The sequence below is a fragment of the Mustelus asterias genome, chromosome 3 (assembly GCF_964213995.1).
Source record: "Mustelus asterias chromosome 3, sMusAst1.hap1.1, whole genome shotgun sequence".
Classification (NCBI taxonomy): domain Eukaryota; kingdom Metazoa; phylum Chordata; class Chondrichthyes; order Carcharhiniformes; family Triakidae; genus Mustelus; species Mustelus asterias.
In genome coordinates, this window is record NC_135803.1 from 145,151,940 (window position 1) to 145,174,394 (window position 22,455).

The window sequence follows — 22,455 nt, forward strand, 5'->3', positions numbered from 1 at the left end:
GCCTTGGTGATTTAGAACTGTTTGTTTTATGGTTTTTCTCTACTGGTGAAGACACAGGGGTAGATCTTGACTTTGTGCAGTCGTGTAAAATTGGGTGGTAGCCAGACAGCAGCCCCTTTACGTCTCTCTCAACTGAAGTCAGTGCAAATAACAATCATAAAATTAGCTACCACCTGCTTTATACTATCACACAAAGTCAGGACAACCCATTAATTTTTACTCGGTGTCGTTTTATCGGTGCAGGTACTTGACTGAAGTGGGTATTCTTCATCTTTAAGTGAGGTATTGATCAATAAGTTATTTTACTAGAACAAGTGCTTGCTGTCATCTGGTATCAGCACACAGGCACAAACTTGGTATAGCCTCAGGTCAATGGTAGCATTCCAAATGCTGTTCGGGCTGAGGCCACTTAACACGGAACAGGGATCAAACTTCGGTCCTCCTTCATTGCATATCTATTATATAATGGATCTAGAGTGTTTGTGTGCATAACTATTATTCAGTGGATCTAGAATGTTTGATAACTTGGCATTTCTTTGATTTCCAAATGAGCTTTTTTTGGTTCATATCTTACAGAATGATCTATTTGGGAGATCTTTACCAGCTACTGAGAAAAGAGCCACAGTCATGCTATCAGGCCTCGCACTGCTCGCATGCACTTTATTTTATCTCTCCACCCATCCAGCCAACATATGGGGGGTAGAATTTAAACCAACATCGGCCTCACCAAAGATCCACAGTAAACCATTTATTGTGATTTGGAACACACCTACTGCAGGCTGTAAGACTAAATTTAATGTTGATTTGGATCTGAGTGTCTTTGATATTGTTGAAAATGGAAATGAGAGCTTTGTCGGGAAGAATATCACCATATTTTACAAGAACAAATTGGGGCTCTACCCATACTATACCAATGAGGAGATCCCAGTGAATGGTGGCCTTGTGCAGGATGCCAGTCTATCCAACCACCTCACAGTAGCTTCAGAAGACATTGCCCATTTGCTGGACCAAGACTTCCACGGTCTTGCGGTGATCGATTGGGAAGAGTGGCGACCACTTTGGGACCGTAACTGGGGTCGTCTACATATCTACAGGGAAAGATCTGAAGAGCTAGTAAGAAGCAAACACCCACATTTGCCTGAGAGTGAGATTCTCCGGATTGCCAAGAAGCAATATGAAGCTGCTGCACAGATGTTTATGAGGCAAACACTAAAACTAGGACAGACCCTGAGACCAAAGGGCTACTGGGGCTTTTATAAATTTCCAGACTGCTATAATTACTTCAAAGAAGATGCACCAAATAATTACACTGGTCATTGTAATAAGAAAGATATCCCTAGAAATAATCAGCTAACATGGCTCTGGAAGATGTCGCGATGCCTGTATCCCAGTATCTACATCCCTGAGGACCTAAAGTCCTCACATAAAGTTCAAAAGTTTGTTCACTACAAGATTGAAGAGGCTCTCCGCGTTGCTGCCCTTGATCCAGACAGAGATGCCCTGCCTGTTTTGGTCTATTCCAAATATTCATACATAAAAACACTTGACTTCCTCACTGAGGTAAGCAACACATTGTTCCAAAATAAGTCAAATGGTGTTTGATAAAATAATTTGGGTTGTTAGTAGCATGGATTGCGAGACTCTGATTTCAATCCCAGTTTCAGCTGTTTTTGCATTTGGGCTTTCTTCCTGTTGTAGGGAGATGAAGCTGCAAGCAAAGGTGTGTTAACAGACTGTCAAAAAAGGCAAACAAATCTCCACCTTCAATACTCTTACACTGTACTGCTGGCTAGGAAAACTTCTGGAATGTTCAGCTATCCTTGCAATGGAGCTTTAAACTCTGGAATTGCTTCCTTACACCTCCTCATCTCTTTTAGCGCTCCATTAAGAAGTATTCCTAATTTCTTCTGCAAAGTGCCTTTGCTATCAAACTGCAAGTTGTTGTTTTCTGGAGACTAGTTGAAGCTGGCCGTGGAGGGAAGGAATTTGAGCTAAGGTATGACGGGATAGAAAAACATTTAACTATCAAAGTAGCTTAAAAATGATATACGCAACTTGAAAGTAAAGGGACTGGAATTTAGACTGAGCAATGTTTTGGCAGGCTCACTGGCAATCCTTTGATAGTTGATACGGAGAAGTGGGGAGAGGCACTATGTGCAGGGAAAGGGGGTGTGGGACCCATGGGGTTGGGCTTCCCCTGGACACATAGGGGGCCTGTAAAGGAGATGCACCGCCCCTTGCCCAGTCACCAACTTGCCCAGTGAAACTCCCAGGCTGCACACTTGGTGTAGGCCACTCCTGTTGCGGGTAAAATAACAGCAACGGTGGAAGGGCCTCCTGATGCCTCCCCCGCCACTGGTAAAACTTTGGTGAGTGTGAGCAGGTAGGTACCCAATTTTATGCCCCTCCCCCTCTCGCCTTGCCAGCCAACCCAATCCTAAGGGTGCCAGTAAAATCCAGCCCAAGGGGAAAAAAATAGGTAGTTGGAGCAATGAGCTCTTTAGAGCAAAGTATTCAAACACTAATATATTGTGAGATAGATTTCCCACCAGAGCAATGCTGGGGAAATCGTTTCCAAGCTGTTCCTCCCCCCTGCATTACTCTCCATCACCTTTGTTATTTACTCCGTTCAGCTGTCAATAAATGTGGAGTCATATTGAAATCTTCCATCTCTCACAAGCTGATATCAAGACAATATTCACAGGCACCAGGATTGATGTCACTGCCCACTTTCTGTTAGGCAATGGTACGTGGCAGAGGGTGAAACTAAAAGCTGAGAAAGGGGAAAGGATCTTAAAGGAATCAGAAAGGGAGGGCTTGCGAGAGGTGGCAGTATAACAACCTTGGGGACACCTAGACATGCACTCACAGTGAGATTTTTAATCTAATATGAACTCTATATGAGGAGACAAAAAGAAAAGACAGCTAACCTTGAGATGCTTTTGAGCACTGTCCATCAGCTGGCTCGAGATTCCCTTTAGTCAGCATGAGGGAGCTTCCCCATTTTGTTTTCCGTTATCGCGTGTGCTGTTGTAAAGTAGTCTAACATAACATGAAAAATAGTTTGAACTTCTAATGAGTTGAAACTCAGCTCGATCTAGAGTACCTGATGTTTCCAATCTATAATTCACATCTTTACCTGTCTTTTTTTTAGATTGATTTGGTTCACACCATTGGAGAGAGTGCAGCCATGGGGGCCTCTGGAGTGGTTCTATGGGGGGATATGGACTTTGCACGCACCATGGTAGGTATTTAATTCCCAGACATGTAAACACATTCAATTGAGGACAAATGAGAAGTAAAATAAAAACAAAAAAAGACTGAATAATTGAGCAGGTCTGGCAGCATCTATGGAGAGAGAAACCGAGTTAACATTTTTAGTTCATATGAACCCTTCTACAGAACAAGAGGCTGTGAGCTGGAGACAACCTTCTGTGATGGCCCAACCTTGTAATCTGGTTGTATTGGGTGGCACGGTAGCACAGTGGTTAGCACTGCTGCCGCATAGCACCAGGGATCCGGATTTGATTCCTGGCTTGGGTCACTGTGCGGAGTCTGCACGTTCTCCCCGTGTCTGCGTGGGTTTCCTCCGGGTGCTCCTGTTTTCTCCCACAGTCTAGTTAAATGCATTGACCCAAACAGGTGCCGAAGTCTGGCGATTAGGGGAATTTCACAGTAACTTCATTGCGGTGTTAATGTAAGCCTTGTGACTAATAAATAAACTTTATTGAGTCATTCCCACCTTCTGCGTCTTCCTCAGATAATCGACTGGAAGTTGCCCATTGTAACGTGAGAACCTAAATCTGTTACTTCATGGCAAAGCTCACCAATGTGCCTAAATCCCTTGTTAACTTTTTCTTGAAAATGTAGCACTGAACCTTAAACTCTCTTGACATGTGTGTGTACTTTTTCTATTAGGAACGCTGTGAGGCACTGAAGGGTTACATTGACAAGGAGCTTGGAAGATATGTTCTGAACACTACCATAGCTGCCATGTTGTGCAGCAAGGCTGTTTGCAATGACCATGGACGTTGTGTGCGGAAGGATCCTGAATCCAGAACTTACTTGCAGCTTGATCCCAAAAGCTTTGAAATTCTCTCTGATCTTAGTTCCACTGTGTTAACAGCCCGTGGAGAACTGCATTCTGAAGATGTGCAAAGCATGAAAGAGCAGTTCACCTGTCAGTGCTACAAGGGATGGATAGGGTCCCATTGTCAGGAAATGTCAAACTTTTAGATTGGGAATTGCGCATTCTTCCTCTGTTTTTACTTTATATTTCAACTGAAGGTGGTGATTCTCAATTGGAATCATAAGGTACGACATCTAAATGGATATTTTTCTCATAAGAGATTAGAGTGAAAGTCTCAGTAGGCTAATTCAATGTTACATTCCCCACATGATGTGCACTTTTCAGCAGGCAATCACAAAACAGCAATCGCGAACCGGAACCGTGGAGTCAATGCAGGTTGGTCAAAAAAAAAGGTGTGCACTGGTTTGCCAGTTTCTAGGCTGTCGTGATTTTGAGACCCATCCTCACCTGTATTTTAACAGGTTATCTGACAACTAGTGCTCACTGATCTTTGGTCTTAGGAATGTTAGCCAATCTGGCAGAGACCCTGGATGGGTGCTCAGAGGAGAGGGAGTCAAAGCCAGGATGGGGTGTGGCCGGGCCAGTAGTGCGCTGCAATATTTCTGTGGAGCCAGAAAGAGCACTCCTGTTCCGTCTGACTCCACAGTTACAAATGCCAGTAGCCATGGATGGAGAGTTTTGCATTGTACCTTCCACCCATGTGTCACAAACTTGCAATCGAGACCCTAACCATGGCATTCAGGACCTAATTTGCATGGCGAAAAGGTCTATCTCTGTTTCAGCCAGATTCATCAGCACCCTAGTGATAAGGATACCAGCTGAGCCCTTTCCCATCCTAACACCAACTGTTGGTAGAGGTAGACAAAATTGGCAGAGAAAGGTACGTGTGTGTCACCCTGATAGAAAATATCCATGTCGGCAACTCAGCTAATGTGTAAATTTTAAGTCTTCATCGCAGTACTTACACTAAAATTGGGTAACTGAAGAGGCCGTTGATGAGTTTTCAGACACTCAGCCTTGGCAACAGTGTAGTCCAAAATTGTACCCCAGATGCCCTGTCATTGTGCTTGCCACAGGAACATTTGTTCTATAGCCCTGAAGTTGGTCATTTTGGGTTTGTGTCTATGAGTCACATGCTGCACCCACACCAAGAGCAGGGTGGACTTGTCACACGAATAACTGAGTGGCTAAACAAATTGCAATAAGTTCCTAGTGTCTGGAAAACAGACACTGAGACCCAAGTCCATTAAAAGATAGAAATAATTAGTGAAGAAACCAAAGAAATATTATAATCTTGGTCGAGACCATAAAGAAATCTGAAATTCCAATTATTTACTGAAGGAATGAAGCCACAAGATTACACAGTTTAAAACAAAATATTTTTACATTGCACAGTAAGAAGTTTCACGATTCCAGGTTTAAGTCCAACAGGTTTATTTGGTATCACGAGCTTTCGGAGTTCGTGTTACCAAATAAACCTGTTGGACTTTAACCTGGTGTTGTGAGGCTTCTTACTGTGCCCACCTCAATCCAACGCCGGCATCTCCACATCATGGCTTTTATATTACAGGAATCAAATAAAGCAAACACTAAATACTACCTTGTATTACCACCAATGCTCTAAAACCCAGAATTAACGTAAGTTCAATGTGAACGAACAGGCAAATTGTGGTAGATTGTAAACTATAAATTACACATTAAATGTTTGCAATTATGTTACATCTGATATAAAAACAAAATACTGTGGATGTTGGAAATCTGAAATAAAAACAGTAAATGCTGGATAACCTCAGAGGCAGGTTCTGTAGAAGGGTCATTTGGGTCTAAATTTAGACCTGAAATGTTAACTCTGTTTCTCCTTGGTGCTTACCAGACCTGCTGAGTTTATCCGGCATTTTCTGTTTTTATATGTTACAATTAAGACAGATCTTATGAATTGACTGAGCAGTCCATTCAGCACATACATCATTTATCTCAGTCACAAAATACTTCCAAAACTCTTGTCTTCCTCCCTAAGAATTAAAGCTCTTCTAGAATTTCAGCTCTTCTAGAATTTAGCCTGATCCCTAGGAGAGCGCACCCAACCCAAGTTCCATGGGCATGGTTTTCACCAAAAATGGCACACGTCTGCAGAACCTCCTCAATTCTGCTTACAAGGGTCAAGAGGGCTTAGATACACCAATGTTTTCCTCAAGTGATGGAAACAGCCAGAGCGACTCTATATTCACTTATTCTCAACTTGTGGATCTTGCCTCTGTCTTTTTCAGCCTGCTTGTACTGCACCACTGGAATCAACATTGGAGCTCTGATGGCTGTGTCCCTTCATATGGTTTCAGTCAGTTTCAATCTCCCAAATTATGCTTTCCAATCTCAGCTTCAGGCTTGGTTTCCTTAGAAACTAGAACGATCAGTTTTGCAATTAGGGTCTGTCTCAAAAATACATGCTTTGAAACTACGGATTCCATCACAATATAGAGACCTGCTCCGAAGCACCCAGCCGTGCCATTGTCTAGCTCAAAATTTGGAGCTGCTAAAGAGAGTGCCAGTGCAATATTTTCTCCTGTTCTCATGTACATCTCCCCACCCTCTCAGCCAAGAGTGGCACACACAACGGGGAAAGCAAAGTGAAGAAACATAACAAAGTACCTCTGACTTGCTGCATTCCAAAGTTGCTAAACGTTTCCTTAATATGCCAAAACACATCAGCTCACAAGGGGGTTTCTTTTAATTCCCAGGGAGTGGGCATTACTGCTTAGGTCAGCAAATGTTGCCCATCTCCAGTTCCCCCTGAGAAAACACTGGTGAACAATCTCATTGGGTACAACTGAGCGGCTTACTCAGCCATTTCAAAGGGCAATTAAGAATCAATCACATTCCTGTGGGTCTGGAGTCACATATAGACCAGACCGAGTAAGGACGGCAGATTTAGTTTCTCAAAGGACATCAGTGAAACAGATTAGTTTTTACAACAATCCAGAGTTTCATGGTCACAATTAGTGATGTGAAATGAAATGAATTTAAATTCCCCACCACCATGGTGGATATCTCTCGATCATTATTCCAAGCCTCTAGATTGCTATGGAAGTAACGTAAACACTGTGCTACTGTAGCATAACTGCATTACTTTAACATAAAAAAGGAACATAGAGTTTTGATGATACTTTTCTAGTTATACTCGATTGCCAGCTCAGAAAGAGATAGAGGAAAGAGATCTTCGGTCATCAGGAGTTAATATAAGTGATCAAAAGACTTAGCTCAAGGTACTTAGTGCAACATATAAAATAACGTTCAGGTGAAGATCGGTAGCTCAACAACAATCAGCACAAAAATTCATCATACATAATAAGTGTCCTCTTACAGCCTTACTGGATTCCTGTCTCTGTTCATTGCTTCATCTGCAAAGCACATAGAGCCTCATACTTGTCTGTGAGGGTCATTGCCTCTCAAAGTTGCCAAGTGGAAACACTTCACTCAAATATTTTTCATTTGATTTATTATTGTTACATGTATTAGTATACAGTGAAAAGTATTGTTTCTTGCGCGCTACACAGACAAAGCATACCATACATAGGGAAGGAAACGAGAGAGTGCAGAATGTGTTACAGTGATAGCTAGGGCGTAGCGAAAGATCAACTTAATGCAAGGGTAGGTCCACTCAAAAGTCTGATGGCAGCAAGGAAGAAGTTGTTTTTGAGTTGGTTGGTACATGTCCTCAGACTTTTGTATCTTTTTCCTGATGGAAGAAGGTGGAAGAGAGTATGTCCGGGAAGCGTGGGGTTCTTGATTATGCTAGCTGCTTTTCCAAGGCAGTGGGAAGTGTAGACAGAGTCAATGGATGGGAGGCTGGTTTGAGTGATAGACTGGGCTTTGTTCTCAACTCTTTGTCGCTTATTACAGTCTTGGACAGAACAGGAGCCATACCAAGCAGTGATACAACCGGAAAGAATGCTTTCTATGGTGCATCTGTACAAAATTCGTTAGAGTTGTAGCAGACATTGCAAATTTCCTTAGTCTCCTGAGAAAGTAGAGGCATTGGTGAGTTTTCTTAACTATAGCATCCGCATGGAGGGACCAGGACAGGTTGTAGGTGATCTGGACACCTAAAAACTTGAAGCTGCCAACCATTTCTACTTCGTCCCCATTGATGTAGACAGGGGCATGTTCTCCTTTACGCTTCCTGAAGTCGATGACTATCTCCATCGTTTTGTTGACATTGAGGGAGAGATTATTGTTGCTGCACCAGTTCACCAGATTCTCTTTCCTGTACTGTGTCCCATCATTGTTTGAGATCCGACCCACAACTGCGGTGCAGTTCATCTTGCTTCCTGATGTCAAAGAATTTCTTTTTAGTCTATTGCCTAATCTATTTATCTGGTATACAATCAAAGCTGGTTTTGCTCAATCTTTGCTTCTTTATAGTATTATTTTTCAATATCCTGTTGACCAGATGCTTGCAGTGTACTGTAGTTATGCTTGTGTGAAGGCTATTGTTTGATGCACCATACAGTAGGGCCTGGAGTGACAAAATATGATGCTACCGCTGAACACATCTTCCTTTCACTCCCTCTGTCAGCATTCCACAGAGACCGTTCCCTCCAGGATAACCTAGTCCACTCCTCCACTCTTCCCAACACCTCTCCCGTCACTCATGGCACCTTCCCATGCAATCACAGAAGGTGTAACACTTTACCTTTTCCATGCTTACCATCCAAGGTCCAAAATACTCATCCAGGTTAAGCAGCATTTCACTTCTGCCTTTTTCAATTTCATCTATTGCATTCGCTGCTCCCAATGTGGTCTCCTCTATATCGGAGAGACCAAGCGTAGACTGGGTGATCGCTTTGCTGAGCACCTTCGGTCTGTGCACAATCAGGATGCTGACATTCCAGTTGCTTGCCATTTTAACACACGATCCTGCTCCCATGCCCCACATGTCTGTCCTTGGCTTGCTGCAATGTTCCAGGAAGCTCAACGCAAAATGGAGGAACAGCATCTCATCTTCCGGCTCGGCATTTTACAGCCTTCCGGTCTCAACATCGAATTCAACAACTTCAGATGATTTGCTCTATCCCACCTCGACCCCTTTGTTTTCATTTTATTTAATTTTTAACTGTTCTCTACCTTGTATTTCTTCATTGAATTTATTTTTCTTCCCCCCCACTTTTTTCGCCCTTTTTTATCCCCCTTCTCTTACCTTTACTCCCCATTTGCTTCTCCTTTCCCCCTTTTCCTCAATTTTATCTATCTCCCACCCATCTCCCCCCCCCCCACCCTCCCCCCACATCTCCATCTGTCACAGTTTACCCTCTGATTTCAGCTTTTCTGCTGTTTGGCCATTCACACCTTCTATTCCCTCTATGGACTGCCATTAGCGTCTTTCCCCTTGTTTTGTGGCTATGACTAATCTTTCATTACCTCACCCTCCAGTATAAATAGCTCCCACTCTCTATGCCTTTTAGCTTCGACAAAGGGTCATCTGGACTCGAAATGTCAGCTCTTTTCTCTCCTTACAGATGCCTCCAGACCTGCTGAGATTTTCCAGATTTTCTCTTGGTTTCAGATTCCAGCATCCGCAGTAATTTGCTGTTATCCAGTGACAAAATACAGCATGACTGTAACTTTTCACACACTGAGCTGGTCACAGCAGTGCTGTTATCAGTTTAGAGCTAAGAGGAGTCCAGATTATGGATGGAAAGTTGCAGATTGTGTCACCCCAGAGCCGCCCAATTCCAGAGCAGGATTGAAGGTGGTCGAAGAGAAGCTTGTCTACTTGCTCTCTCAGCTGGACGAGATGCCCGACAGAGAGGGAAAGGAGAGAGAATGACTGAAAGTATTGGCTTATAAGGAAACAAACAGGGACTTGGCTCAAAATCTAAATAGTTAAAGAAAGCTTCAGCTGGAACAGTTTTGTAAGATAAAAAGTGTGCTTAAACATGATTTTAGATTAACAGCTACAAGATAGCAAACAGCTTAAAAATTAAAAAAACCTGAGGTATCTTGTCATTGCAAACAAAAGAAAGGCATTTGAGATAAAGCAATTAAGATACTTATTTCACTGCAAGTGTTTTGTAATTCTCTGCTAATTTTCCAGCATTAAGATTTGCCAGAATGCATTTTACTATTACGTTTTGTTGGACCTTTTACTAATTTTAATAAAGAAATAATGAGAATAAAGCATGTTGTTTAGGCTGGGATTTCTTTACAGTTTGAATTATTAGTTTCGGTCTATAGGAGGAACCTGCCCAAACAGACAAGTCTGAATGAGCATCAACACCTCATATTAGATTAGAATAATTGTTGCAATGTTAAAGTGTCGCTCATTAGAACAAATGCTTGCAGGCCAGAAAGAGGAAAGCATTGTAACATGAAAGTATGAATAACAATATTCCCATCGAATGTGCCTTAGCCATAGTCATGCTCATTAAGACGTCACAATCAATTGTAAAGCTTTCCATCAAGAGTTGTTGTTCATTCTTACTGGCTAAAGGATTTGATTTGATTTGATTTATTATTGTCACGTATTAGTATACAGTGAAAAGTATTGTTTTGTGCACGCTATACAGATAAAGCATACCATTCATAGATAAAGAAGCGAGAGTGCAGAATGTTGTGTTATAGTTATAGGGTGTAGAGAAAGATCAACTTAATACAAGATAGGTCCATTCAAAAGTCTGACGGCAGCAGGGGAAAAGCTGTTCTTGAGTCGGTTGGTACGCCTCAGACTTTTGTATCTTTTTTCTGATGGAAGAAGGTGGAAGAGAGAATGTCCGGGGCACATGGGGTCCTTAATTATGCTGTCTGCTTTGTCGAGGCAGCGGGAATTGTAGACAGAATCAATGGATGGGAGGCTGGTTTGCGTGATGGATTGGGCTACATTCACGATCTTTTGTAGTTTCTTGCAGTCTTGGGCAGAGCAGGAGCCATAACAAGCTGTGATACAATCAGAAAGAATGCTTTCTATGGTGCATTTGTAAAAGTTGGTGAGAGTCGTAGCTGACATGCCAAATTTCCTAGTGTCAGCATGGGGGGACCAGGACAGGTTGTTGGTGATCTGGACACCTAAAAACTTGAAGCTCTCGACCCTTTCTACTTTGTCCCCATTGATGTAGACAGGGCATGTTCTCCTCTATGCTTTCTGAGGTCGATGACAATCTCCTTCATTTTGTTGACATTGAGGGAGAGATTATTGTCGCTGCACCGGTTCACCAGATTCTCTATCTCATTCCTGTACTCTGTCTCGTCATTGTTTGAGATCTGTCCCACTGGTGTCATCAGCAAACTTGAAAATCGAATTGGAGGGGAATTTGGCTACACAATCATAGGTGTATAAGGAGTATAGTAGAGGGCTGAGAACACTTGTGGGGCACCGATGTTGAGGATGATCGTGGAGGAGGTGTTGTTGCCTATCCTTACTGATTGTGGTCTGTGAGTTAGGAAGTTCAGGATCCAGTCCCAGAGGGAGGAACTGAGGCCCAGGCCACGGAGTTTGCAGATGAGTTTTGTGGGAATAATAGTGTTGAAGGCTGAGCTGTAGTCAACAAATAGGAGTCTGACAAGTTGTCTGTTATCTCGGTGTTCCAGGGTTGAGTGCAGGGCCAGGGAGATGGCATCTGCTGTGGACCTGTTGCAGCAGTAGGCAAACTGTAGTGGATCCAGGCAGTCTGGGAGGCTGGAATTAATTCGTGCCATGACTGGCCTTTCGAAGCACTTCATAATGGCGGATGTCAGAGCCACTGGACGATAGTCATTGAGGCACGTTGCTTGGTTTTTCTTAGGTACCGGGATGATGGCCGTCTTCTTAAAGCAGGTAGGGACCTCAGATTGTTGTAAAGAGAGGTTGAAGGTGTCTGCGAATACCCCCACCAGCTGATCCGTGCAGGATCTGAGTGCTCGTCCAGGCACCCCATCTGGGCCAGTCGCTTTCCGTGGGTTGACCTTCGAGAAAGCCGCTCTGACATCTGCATGTCAGAGAAAAGGGGAAGGAGAAATTGATGGACTGGAACAACAGTTGCGATAAAGGGTGGTTGGAACATTTAAGTTATAAGTATGTTGCTGCGCCTGCCACACAGTCTGTTTTAACCCTTATATGGTGGACAAAGAATTGCGAATAGACTTCTTGCTAGTACAATAATATTTATTAACACACAAATATTAATCACCCACCCAATCAACAATAAGTTAACTTACAGAATACTAAAATTCAAGTACAATACTAGACCTTGACTTAACTTCTGTGTGACTGGCAAGTACCCAGGCAGATATTGGCCTTTATCTGCGTCTTGGTCTCCATCATCCTCTGCGTAGTCTGATCCTTTGGTCTGGTCTGACACTCTGGCTCTGGTCTTCCTTCCTTGTGTGTGGTGGCTCTCCTCGTGCTGGTCGTTGCTAGTGATGGTCACAGTTGTTGTTGTTCGTTCGTTGGGGGAGAGAAAGAGATTCTTCTGTTGCACAGCACCCTTTATACCTCGTTAGTTTTCTTGCCCTTTTTGGCCGTTGCCAATCAGTCGATCAGGACTTGATCACCCTGATCGATAAGGTCCAATCAGATGCTGCCACACAGATCTCTGGGTGTGTACCCAACGGCCATGCCTGTAGGTGGTGGAGGCACATAGGTCACATACCTCCCTCCCAAATAAGGGGTTAAAGTGCCCCAATGTCTGATAAACAACCCAGTTTGACCAGAAAGTGTCCTTTGTCCTGGAGATGGCCTATATCCTATGTGTTCCAGCTCTTGCAGCTGCAGCCTGTTTATCTCTGTCCAATTTCTGTTTCTGTTCTTGTCCAATTATCCTAGCATGCTCTTGCAATCTTAGGTGACCCGTTTGGCCACAAGTAGGGAACTCAAAATTAACTCAGAGTAGAGCATTGAACAAGGAGCACCAGATGAGTGAATGCGGACAAAATTGTAGAGGGTGTGTAGAATGGAGTCATGGCTTCTACCCAAAGGGCGATATGATGTGGAGATGTCGGCATTGGATTGGGGTGGGCACAGTAAGAAGTCTCACGACACCAGGTTGAAGACCAACAGGTTTATCTGGAATTACGAGCTTTCTGAGCGCTGCTCCTTCATCAGGACGACAGACGATATAATTCACAGTTGCACATTCTAAATTGCTTCCTAACTACTGCAATCTCCTCATTCTTACTGGTGCCAAATAAAGTCATAACGACGAACAATCGGTGTCAGTGTTAAACAATTGAACAATGTCCAAGAGACTATGAGAGGAAATTGAAACTCCAAAGAGTTGAAATGATTTTGTTGTTTAGCCATTGCCATATCCTGAAAATGTGTCTGATCAGCAACGAATTAAACCAATCCTGGTGGAACCAAAATCTACAATTTTTTGGAAGCCATGCCTAATATGCTGATAGCTTTGAATTTTTAGTGTATGATATACGGGTAATGGTGTACAGGTATTTATCAATAAACATTCTACATATAGAAATAAACAGTGTGTGTATGGTATGTGTAGCATGTTCAGAAATGTGACTTCTATAAAGGCAGGCTTGGTAGCAGGCAGATACTGCAAAGAGAGAATACATTTTTAAACTTCCTATGATGGTGTTTGTGGGTTTTCGAGGTGTAAAATGTGGTGTCACACCAAATATGAGCCACACTGCGATGAGGTCCCTGTTGCTTGGTTTTGGAATTGAAAGCTCTTGGGGGTGAACTTTGACCTGTAAGACTAAAGCCAGACTGGTTTTTGGTAATGCTTTCTACGTGTGTAATGATTTGTTCTTTCTGCTCAAAATACCATTAAAGATTGGAACCACAGATCCTTAAAATACAGAAGGAAATTATTTGGACCACTTTATCAGTGCAAAACTAATCCTATACAGTATTGTTTGTTTACTTTTTAAATCATTATTGTTGATATCCTTTAAGCAACTTCATGCATTGTAGCAGAGTTGTGGTGAGATGTAAGTGGTTATGTACGCAAATAGATCCTGCATTTTAAAAACTGAGGGGGTGTTCTTGAGCCCATGATGGCTGTCCGTGTGAATGTGAATAGGGGCTCAAGATCCGGAAGTCACAGATCCCGCCTGTGAGATCGCAATCTTGGATCTTTCCCGCCCCTCGCTAGCGACATCATCAGGTTCACACCCAAAACGTTTAATATCATTAACCCACCCCCTCGCCAGATATTAACCCCCTGCCTTGTATTGACGCCACACCGACGTGACGTTACAACAGGTTCGCCCAGACATGAACCTGTGGAGGTGGGGGAAGGAGCTGATGATGTGAAGCGAGGGTTCAATGGTCGGGAGGGGCTGGAGGAAGGGGCCAATGATTGGAGCGAGGGGAGAGAAGTGCCAACTCTGATCAGGGGTGAGGAGGGAAGCTTCTGAGACCTCTATAGTGGACTGGGGTGGGGGCTAGGGAGATGGAATATTAAAAAAGGACTTTGTGCCTTCAAATTGACCCAAGTTTAACCAAGACAGTTGCTGACCAGAAAGTAACTTCAAGCTGTGAAAGAATATTAATGAACTTACTGATAGGAAAGTCAATGTTCTAAATGTATCTGTTCAAAGGTGACGTTTGTTTTAAAAAATGTATTGATCCTGGGTCACTCAACTGTAATCACGAGTCATTTTTGAAACATAGATGATATTGTGCCTGAACTAATAAAAGTAGAATTGTTCAAAGCTGTAGATGCAAAGAGTGAGCATTGACAAGTAATATCAAATGAAGCACTGGCCGTTTCAATTCCATTTGGAAGATACATTCCTGTGATACAAGTAGCTGTATATGTCAGGAAACAATTCTTGAGGCTCTTGAAATTTTGGATGGTGTCACTATCTATCATTGGAGATTACATTATAATCCACATTTTAGATGAAAGAGACCATGTTTGGATACTGGACACCCCATTAAAAGTGATGCCTTCAGAAAAATATCAAACTGAACAAGGGTAAGATGAGAAATGAAAGATTTAGTCAACAGGTTTCTTAACATGGACCAAAACAAACTCCCAAGAAGTTAGAGCGGCAATTAAAAAACTTCCCTCCTCCCACAACACCCCCCCCCCACCCCCCCCCCCCAACACCCCCCCCCCCCCCCAACATGACACAGTGGTTAGCACTGCTGCCTCACAGCGCCAGGGATCCGGGTTCAATTCTGGCCTTGGGTGACTGCGTGGAGTTTGCACATTCTTCCCATGTCTGCATAGGTTTCCTCCTGGTGCTCCAGTTTCCTCCCACAGACAAAAAGATGTACAGGTTAGGTAGATTGGGGCCATGCTAAATTGCTCCTTAGTGTCCCAAGATGTGTAGGTTAGGGTGAATACCTAAGTGAATACATGGGGTTACGCGGATAGGGCCTGGGTAAGATGCTTTGACAGTCGGTGCAGACTCAATGGGCTGAAAGGCCTCCTTCTGCACTATAGGATTCTATTCTTCCAGGACAGTGTTGATGGAATCAGCCTTAAGTACAGAGTGGATGGGAAGCTCTTCAACCTGAGGAGACTTCAAGCTATTACCAAAGTGAAGGAGACTGTTCTGAGAGAGTTCCTCTTTGCCGATGACTGCGCCCTGTATACTGGCTCAGAGCCAGAGATGCAAGTCGGTATGGACAAATTTTCCACAGCTTGTGACAACTTCGGACTCGCCATCAACATTAAAAAGACCGAAGTCATGCACCAGCCTGCTCCTCATGCACCGTACACAGAACCCATAATCACAATCAAAGGGCAGAAACTACAGGCAGTGGACCAGTTCACTTATCCTGGCAGTACCCTCTCCCAAGCAGTGACTATTGATACAGAAGTTAACTGCAGAATAGCAAAGGCAAGTTCTGCTTTCGGTAGACTGCGTTCCACTGTATGGGAACATTGAGGAATCAGCCCAGCAACAAAACTGAAGATCTACAGCGCCGTGGTACTCACTACCCTCCTGTATGCCTGTGAATCGTGGACTGTGTATCGAAGGCATGCAAGACAGCTCAATCATTTCCACATGACTTGTCTTCGCAGAATATTATGCATCAGATGGCAAGACAAAGTACCAGACGCTGAAGTTCTCTCTAGAGCAAGTCTACCATCAGTCCACACACTGCTGATGAGAGCACAGACCCGGTGGGCAGGTCATGTCATCTGTATGCCGGACGAGCGCATACCCAAGCAGCTCCTTTTTGGGGAACTCTCTGCTGGAAGACGCTCGCATGGAGGGCAGAAGAAACGTTACAAAGACACACTCAAGGCCTCCCTGAAGTCGCTTGACATAGACACGACCACCTGGCACAAAACCGCCCTACCTGGCGCTGCCTCACCCACAAGGGCTGTCAAGCTTATGAAGCAAGGTGCAATGCTGAAGCACAACTTAAGCGCGAGCTGCGCAAGTCCAGAGCCACCAGCGCAACAACTACAGCGCCTACACAAGTTTGCCCAATATGTGCCAGGACATTCCGTGCCCGAATTGGCCTGACCAGTCATCTTCGGACACACCGCATCCAGCCTCATAATGACTAATGGTGTCGAGATCTTCATCGACGACGATGGACGAACAACAACAGGATTCTATTCTATTCTATGAACAGCAAACAGGATACCCAAAGGATTTTTGAATGGTTAGATTGATTTATTTAATCCAAAATTATTAGAGTAAACCACTTCTCGTAATCTGCTTAATAGAAAAGCAACTTTAAATGAGACTTTCACTGTGAGTTTGTCAAGGATGACAAAGAGATCGCTGTTCAAGCATTACTTTGATCATCAATAAGGAGATATTCTACTCTATAGTAGGCAGGTGTGCTTGTATAATGGGAAGAAAAGGTTCATGCTCAGGATGAGTACTGTCCATCAGAACAAACCAATGGCTCAATCTCCATCTTTGGTTTTGACCTGTATTTTTTTCCCTTTTCCACAGGCTTCCTCCTCCAGTTTATCTTGCTTCTATTTCCACATGCCTTAGCTCCTTTTCTGTGGCCAGTAATTATCTTTTACCTGCTTGATTCTTTCATGTTAATATCACTTCAGCTTTTTAATCATCTCCTGTGTCTAGTTAAGTACTTTACAAGGTGGGCGGCATGGTAGCATGCTGCAGCTTCACAGCACCGGGGACTCGGGTTCGATTCTCGGCTTGGGTCATTGTCTGTGCGGAGTTTGCACGTTCTCCCCGTGTCTGCGTGGGTTTTCTCCGGGGGCTCCGGTTTCCTCCCACAGTCCAAAGATGTGCGGGTTAGGTGCATTGACCCGAACCGGCACCGGAGTGTGGCGACTAGGGGAATTTCACAGGAACTTGATTGCAGTGTTAATGTAAGCCTTACTTATGACTAATAAATAAACTTTACTTCTGTTTCTACTCTGGTGTGTGTTTTATTGTCTTCTGCACACTTTCCCTTTGTGCTGTTCCTTTTAAATTAAGAATATTCTGCGGAATATTCCGATTTGGACAAGGGTTGACAATATTAATGTCGGTATCATGTGTTTATTTAGCACCTTTAATATAATAAAAATTTCCCAAGGCACTCAAATTAAGGTGTCAATTTCACTTCTTTTAACACTTTGATTATGGGTTTCAGCTGTGGCTTAGTTGATAGCACTCTGAGTCAAAAGGTTGTGGGTTCAAGTCCCACTTCAAATGAGTTGGGCACAAAAATGTAGGCAAAGTTGCCAATGCAACATTAAGAAGCATAATATTTGAGATGTTAAACTCAGGCCTTCTCTGCCTTCTTAAGTTCTAAGGTGAATGTAAAAGATCCTATTGTAAGAAATCATAGAAGTTGGAATATAGTGTTCAATTCTGGTCGCCACACTACCAGAAGGATGTGGTGGGTTTGGAGAGGGTACAGAAAAGATTTATCAGGATGTTGCCTGGTATGGAGGGCATTGGCTATGAGAAGAGGTTGGAGAAACTTGGTTTGTTCTCACTGGAAAGACAGAGGTTGAGGGGCGACCTGATAGAAGTCTACAAGATTATGAGGGGCATGGACAGAGTGGATAGCTAGAAGCTTTTTCCCAGGGTGGAAGAGTCAATTACTAGGGAGCATAGGTTTAAGGTGCGAGGGGCAAGGTTTAAAGGAGATTCATAGAATCCCATCAGTACAGAAAGAGGCCCTTCGGCCCATCAAGTCTGTACCGACCACAATCTCACCCACACATTTACCCTGCTAATCCCCCTGACACTCGGGTCAATTTAGCATGCCCAATCAACATAACCCACACATCTTTGGAGTGTGGGAGGAAACCGGAGCACCCGGAGGAAACCCACGCAGACACGGGGAGAATGTGCAAACTCCACACAGACAGTGACCCAAGGCCGGAATTGAACCTGGGACCCTGGCGCTGTGAGGCAGCAGTGCTAACCATTGTACCATCGTGCCGCCATTTTATGATGATATGTACGAGGCAATTTTTTTTACACAGAGGATGGTGGGTGCCTGGAACTCGCTGCCGAGGGAAATAGTGGAAGCAGATACGATAGTGACTTTTAAGGGGCATCTTGACAAATACATGAATGGGATGGGAATGAAGGGATATAGTCCCCAGAAGGATAGGGGGTTTTAGTTCAGTCGAGCAGCATGGTCGGTGCAGGCTTGGAGGGCCGAAGGGCCTGTTCCTATGCTGTAATTTTCTTTGTTCTTTGTAATTTTAGAACATCCTAAGAAATGTATTGGATATTTTTTCCTTAGTTCCCATTGTAGTGTCTCAGACTAACAAACACAAGACAGCAAAGACTGTTATCTCTGCCAAGGACATGCCTCTAGCACAAGCTCTGAAACAACAGTGCTAATCTTGCTAGAGGGGGCAAGTGGTGACCTTATGTCCCATATGTAAGCCAACTGTCTGAAGGTTGAATAGCAGGATATCCTAACAAGTGATGAGCCACAAGGCTTCCTACTGAAATAGGAGGAGTTACCTTGAATACCTCATACTCATAGTGGACAAATGGATAAATGTTTGGCAAAGCCTCCCAGAAATGAAGTATAAAAATGGACACTCAAGATGGAAAAACAACAGTCTGAACAAAAGAGGGTTTTTCGAGGTGGATGAATGCTGGCTCCGGCTGAGTAGCTTGGTTAGCTCAAAACAACTGAAAAAAACAGAAGAAACTGCTGCTTTCAACCCTCATTTGATTTGATTTGATTTATTATTGTCACATGGATTGGGATATAGTGAAAAGTATTGTTTCTTGCACGCTATACGGACAAAACATACCATTCATAGAGTACGTAGGAGAGAAGGAAAGGAGAGGGTGCAGAATATTGTGTTACAGTCATAGCTAGAGTGAAGAGAAAGGTCAGCTTAATACATGGTAGGTCCATTCAAAGGTCTGATGGCAGCAGGGAAGAAGCTGTTCTTGAATCGGTTGGTACGCGTTCTCAGACTTTTGTATCTTTTTCCTGTCAGAAGGTGGAAGAGAGAATGTGCGGGATGTGTGGGATTATGCTGGCTGCTTTTCCAAGGCAGCGGGAAGTGTAGATGGAGTCAATGGATGGGAGACTGGTTTGCGAGATGGACTGGGCTATGTTCACAACCCTTCATAGTTTCTTGCAGTCTTGGTCAGAGCAAGAGCCATATCAAGCTGTGATACATCCGGAAAAGATGCTTTCTATGGTCCACTCTGTAAAACATTGGTGCAAGTCGGAGCAGACATGCCGAATTTCCTTAGCCTTCTGAGAAAGTAGAGGCGTTGGTAGGTTTTCTTAACTATAGCGTCAGCGTGGAGGGAGCAGAGCAGGTTGTTGGTGATTTGGACACCTAGAAACTTGAAGCTCTCCACCATTTTCACTTCATTCTGATTGATGTAGACAGGTGCCTGTCCTCCACTACGCTTCCTGAAGTTGATGACTTTCTCCTTCATTTTACTGACATTGAGAGAGAGATTATTGTCACAGCATTTCACCAGATACTCTATCTCTTTCCTATACTCATCAAGGAGAGGACAAAGAACTTCTTGAGATCACAGCCAACTCAAGGAAGCAAAGAAGAAAGAGAGAAGACTGCTGTCAACAAACAGACAAGAGGCTGTCACTTCCAGCCATAGATGTCATCTTCATCCATCTGTTTCTCTGATCCGGGACCAATAAACCATCCTGAGGAAACTGCCACCTCAGTCATGGCGATCAGCATCTCCCCTTTTCCCTCATCCATTATTCCGATTTGGGAGCAGTAAACAGTTCTCACCTTTCTTTTATTCTTTCATGGGATGTGGTCATCGCTGGCTTTGACAACATTTATTGCTCATCCCTAATTGTCTCTGAGAAGGTGCCAGTGTACTGCCTTCTTGAACCGCTGCAGTGCATATGGTGTGGGTGCACCCATAATGCTGTTAGGGAGGGAGTTCCGGGATTTTGACCCAGCGCTGTATTTCCAAGTCACGATGGTTTGTGGCTTGGAGTGGAGCTTGCAGATGGTGGTATTAGGAAGATAGTAACAGGAATAGGCCATTCAGCCTGTCAAGCCTAGTCCGTCATTCAATATGATCATGGCTGATTAGACACTTCAATGCCTTTTACATACACTCTCTCCATAACCGTTTACGTTATTGTTAATCAGAAATTTATCAATCCGTACCTTAAACATACTCAATAACTGAGCTTCCAAAACCCTTTGAGGTAGAGAATTCCAAAGATTCACAACCCTCTTTGTTTTGAAATTGTGTCCCCTGGATCTAGTTGCCCTTGTCTTTCTGGATGATGGAGGTCGCTGGTTTGGAAGGTACTGTCAAAGGAATCTTGGTGAGTTGCTGCAGTGCATCTTGTAAATGCTACACAGTACTGCATTGTTGGAGCTGCAGTCATTCAGGCAAGCAGAGAGTATCTGAACACACTCCAGACTTGTGCCTTGTACATGATGGACTGTCTTTGACAAGTCAGGAGGTAAGTTACTCTCCATAGAATTCCCAGCCTTTGACCTGCTCTTGCAGCCACAGCATTTAAATATTTCAAATCAAATTATGTTGATAGCGTGGAATTCACCGAAACATAGAAGATAGGAGCAGGAAGAGGCCATTTGGCCCATTACAATCATGGCTGATTGTCCAACTCAATAACCTAATCCTGCTTTCTCCTATAAACTTTGATCCCATTCACCCCAAGTGCTTTATCTAGCCACCTCTTGAATACATTCAATGTTTTGGCATCAACTACTTCCTGTGATAATGAATTCCACAGGCTCACCATTCTTTGGGTGAAGAAATGTCTCCTCCATCCTAAATGGTCTACCCTGAATCCTCAGACTGTGACCCCTGGTTCTGGACTCCCCCACCATCAAGAACATCCTCCCTGCATCTACCCTGTCTAGTCCTGTTAGAATTTTATAAGTCTCTATGAGATTCCCCCTCATTCGTTTGTACTCCAGCGAAAACAATCCTAACTTAGTCAATTTCTCCTCATAATCAGTCCCGCCATCCCCGGAATCAGCCTAGTAAACCTTCGCTGCACTCCCCCGAGAGCAAGAACATCCTTCCTCAGAAAAGGAGACCAATACTCATAATACTCTAGGTGTGGCCTCACCAAGGCCCTGTATAATTGCAACAACACATCCCTGCTCCTGTACTCGAAACCTCTCGCAATGAAGGCCAACATACCATTTGCCTTCTTTACCGCCTGCTGCACCTGCATGCTTACCTTCAATGACTGATGCACAAGGACACCCAGGTCCCGCTGCACACTCTCCTCTCCCAATTTACAACCATTCAGGTAGTAATCAGTCTTCTTGTTTTTACTTCCAAAGTGAATAACCTCACATTTATCCGAATTATACTGCATCTGCCATTGATTTGCATACTCACCCAACCTGTCCAGATCATTCTGAAGGATCTCTGCATCCTCGTCTTGGTTCACCCTCCTACCCAATTTGGCATTATCTGCAAACTTTTAGATGTTAAATTTTGTTCCCTCATCCAAATCATTAATATATTGGGGTCCCATCACCTATCCCTGTGGCACCCCATTAGTTACTGCCGACCAATTCCTCTCTGCCAACCAGTTTTCAATTCATCTCAATACACTTCCCCCCAATCCCATGAGCTTTAATCTTGCACAATAATCTCTTGTGCGGGACTTTGTCAAACACTTTCTGAAAGTCCAAATGTACTACATTGACTGGCTCCCCCTTGTCAACTCTACTAGTTACATCTTCAAAGAATTCCAACAGGTTTGTCAAGCATGATCTCCCCTTCATAAATCCATGCTGACTCTGTCTGATCCTGCCACTGTTTTCTAAATGCTCTGCAATAAAGTCCTTGATAATGGTTTCGAGAATTTTCCCCACTACCGATGTTAAGCTTACTGGTCTGTAATTCCCTGTTTTCTTTCTATGTCCCTTTTTGAATATTGGAGTGACATTAGCTACCCTCCAATCTGCAGGGACTGTTCCAGAATCTTTAGAATGCTGGAAGATGACCACCAATGCATCAACTAT

General features: G+C 43.6%; 1 protein-coding gene across 2 annotated transcripts in view; it reads left to right on the plus strand.

The window, feature by feature from the left end:
- Positions 1-13,528, plus strand: part of LOC144491685 (hyaluronidase-like) — a 62,084-nt gene extending 48,556 nt beyond the window's left edge. For both annotated transcript variants that reach the window (XM_078209856.1, XM_078209857.1), the window contains 3 exons: positions 577-1,560; positions 3,155-3,244; positions 3,919-13,528. In XM_078209856.1, coding sequence (XP_078065982.1) covers positions 577-1,560; positions 3,155-3,244; positions 3,919-4,236 — 1,392 coding nt within the window. In that variant the 3' untranslated portion in view covers positions 4,237-13,528. The remainder of the gene's footprint in view (positions 1-576; positions 1,561-3,154; positions 3,245-3,918) is intronic.
- Positions 13,529-22,455: the final 8,927 nt, after the last annotated feature.